This window comes from Equus quagga, chromosome 10, assembly GCF_021613505.1.
Source record: "Equus quagga isolate Etosha38 chromosome 10, UCLA_HA_Equagga_1.0, whole genome shotgun sequence".
NCBI lineage: Eukaryota > Metazoa > Chordata > Mammalia > Perissodactyla > Equidae > Equus > Equus quagga.
In genome coordinates, this window is record NC_060276.1 from 67,269,889 (window position 1) to 67,273,059 (window position 3,171).

The 3,171-nt window shown below is 40.2% G+C and overlaps 1 protein-coding gene across 1 annotated transcript; it reads left to right on the forward strand.

Moving 5' to 3' along the window:
- The first annotated feature begins 527 nt into the window (after positions 1-527).
- Positions 528-2,876, forward strand: NAP1L2 (nucleosome assembly protein 1 like 2). The gene has a single exon (XM_046673641.1). It carries the CDS (start codon positions 835-837, stop codon positions 2,191-2,193), a length of 1,359 nt encoding a protein of 452 aa, XP_046529597.1. The 5' UTR covers positions 528-834; the 3' UTR covers positions 2,194-2,876.
- The last annotated feature ends 295 nt before the right edge of the window (positions 2,877-3,171 follow it).

Genomic DNA, 3,171 nt, shown 5'->3' on the forward strand with positions numbered 1-3,171 from the left:
GATATTTAAATCACTGGCAGTTACACCACTCTGAGACCAGCATTGCTAATTTTTTAGTGTTTTGCCTTCTAGCCTCTCTTTATAAGTTCCTCCACCAACCACCTCTCCCCTTCCCAGAACCCAGACTAAAATGGATGGGACAGACTTAGGATGGATAGATGCCTTGTCCTCTCTTAGCTCTTTTGGAATTATAAAAGTATAATACCAGTTTAAAATTTAAAAAATAAACTAATAAAATCAGGATTTCTACAAAACTCGGGGGTGGGGGGAGGTGGAGAACCAATGGGAGGTGGATGAACCAGCCATATTAGATAACCTGGGAAGGTGAGCAGAATTGGAAACTTTAGATCTAATAATTTATTGGCTCAGGGTTTGTCAATCACTACAGTCCAACAAATAAGATTAGAGCTGAGTTGTGGAGGAGGGAGGGAGTGACGCAGCAATCTATTTGCACCACGAAAATGTAGTCAAGAAGGCTGCGTAATCATATTGCGGCACGGTTTTCTGTGGCAGCAGCTGCTTGCGGCGTAGGTCTGTCCACGGCGGCTCTCTGCAGTCTCTAGCTCTTTACTGCAGGACCAGTTACGGCGACCATCCCCGCCCTCTGCACCCCAACACAGGCCACCGCTGCCTCAGTCTGGTTCTCACAGTCTCAGCGCTGCCTTTATACCGGCATCAGCCTCCACTGTTGCTCCCGCAGTTCGACCGTTACCATTCCTTCCACCTCTGCCCCAGCCACCGCCGCTTCTGATATTCCGGTGAGTCTTTCCCCGCGGAGGTCAGGTCTCCTGATCTTGGCGGTAGCCACCTTAGGTGTGTACGGTCTTTTGAAAAATGGCCGAGTCAGCCGACTACAAGGAACTGTTAGAATCCAGTCAAGAAGAGGCTGGTAATAAGGTAATGATGGAGGGACCCAGGGAACAGCCAGAGCGCGGTGAAGATGCCGCAGCTGGGCCTGGGGAAGAAGGGGAAAGAGGTGAAGATGCTGCTGCTGGGTCCGGGGAAGGCGGGGAAAAAGGTGAAGATACTGATGAAGACTCAGACCCAGACCGTCCAAAAGGACTTACCGGTTGTCTTTTAGATACTGACTTTGTTGAAAGTCTACCTGTGAAAGTTAAGTACCGTGTGTTAGCCCTCAAAAAGCTTCAGACTAGAGTTGCCAATCTAGAATCCAAATTCCTAAGGGAATTTCATGACATTGAAAGAAAGTTTGCTGAACTGTATCAACCCTTATTGGAAAAAAGACGTCAGATTATCAATGCAATCTATGAACCTACAAAAGAGGAATGTGCATATAAATCAGACTCTGAGGATTATGATGAGGAAGAGATGTATGATGAGGAAGAGATGTATGGTAATGAGGAAAGTCTTGTACATGAGTACATGGATGAGGATGATGGTTATGAGGAAGATTATTATGATTATGCTGTTGAGGAGGAGGAGGATGACGAAGACGATGACGATGATGATGATGATGATGACATCGAGGCTACCGGAGAAGAGAATAAAGAAGAGGATCCTAAAGGAATTCCTGATTTTTGGCTGACTGTCTTAAAAAACGTTGACACACTCACTCCTTTGATTAAGAAATATGATGAGCCTATTCTGAAGCTCCTGACAGATATTGAAGTGAAGCTTTCAGATCCTGGTGAGCCTCTCAGTTTCACTCTAGAATTTCACTTCAAGCCCAATGAATATTTCAAAAATGAGCTGTTGACAAAGACCTATGTGCTGAAGTCACGGCTAGCATTTTATGATCCCCATCCCTATAGAGGAACCGCAATTGAGTATTGCACAGGCTGTGAGATAGACTGGAATGAGGGAAAGAACGTCACTTTGAAAACCATCAAGAAGAAGCAGAAACACCGGATCTGGGGAACAATCCGAACTGTGACTGAAGATTTTCCCAAGGATTCATTCTTCAATTTCTTTACTCCTCACGGAATCAGCTCAAATGGAAAGGATGGAAATGATGATTTTTTACTTGGTCACAATTTACGTACTTACATAATCCCAAGATCAGTATTATTTTTCTCAGGTGATGCACTGGAATCTCAGCAGGAGGGAGTAGTTAGGGAAGTTAATGATGCAATTTATGACAAAATTATTTACGATAATTGGATGGCTGCAATTGAGGAGGTTAAAGCCTGTTGCAAAAATCTTGAGACAATAGTAGAAGACATTGATCGCTAAAGCAGAGTGTACTTGGCTGTGAACTTAATTGGTCTAGATCTAGTTACTCAAGATACGAGAAGTTAATTACAGTCTTGTGTTCTGAATTTTTCTTGTAGCGTCAGTTAAAACATATTTCTCAATACTGATTCATTTGACCTTGCATTTTAGTAACAGAATGCTTTTGGGAAGTATAGACTGTGGTAAATGATTTAAGACGTTAACATAGTGTTGTGTAGTTTAATCCTTCTGAAGTCCTTTTGTTATGTAGCTATTAATCTGTGGCTGTAAATATTATCAGAACTGGTAAATGATATCAATATTTATTTAGAAAGAAAATCTTGGCTAACCAACCCAAGGTTTTTTGCTGCTGTTGTTCGCTTCTTGTATTTGTGTTTTCTTAGTCCTTTAGCTGGTGAGTTTAATTTCATTTGTGCCCGCTTCATTTTGCAATAAACATGCAGTGGAGTTTAAAACTTCAATGCCTAAGAAGAAGCCTGCACATGTTTAAGAATTTCAGGCAAAACTACGTTTATTGTTAATAACAGCTTGTTCATAGGCTCTTGTATTTTATGTGACCATGATAAATACTGAAACGTAGTCGTATTGAGGTTATTGTTTATCAGTGAAGTGTTAATCACAGTATTTTCAAAAGATTGCCGCATATTGTTTGTGTAATTGTGTAAACTGTAATACAGTGTATGATTTCTCTTTTCCTATAGTACATTTAATCATTCATTGAAAGTTATCACTTTACCATTTACGAAAGTATTTTTCTTGTTCTTTCACTGCAAAATAAAATGAATAAAAATTTTGGTGGTTCAGGTTTTAAAACTGATCTTTTTTTGTGATTATAAGAGTAATAAGTTCATTGGAGGACATATGGAAAATACTAAAAAAATACATTAATTAAAACCAAAATCCGTATACCCACTCCTCAAGGATAAGCACTATTAATGTTTTGATTTATTTTCTACTATTCTTTTTCTATGTGTTTAT

Coding starts and splice junctions, on each gene's coding strand:
- NAP1L2 (XM_046673641.1), top strand. CDS start 835: ATGGCCGAGTCAGCCGACTACAAGGAACTGTTAGAATCCAGTCAAGAA.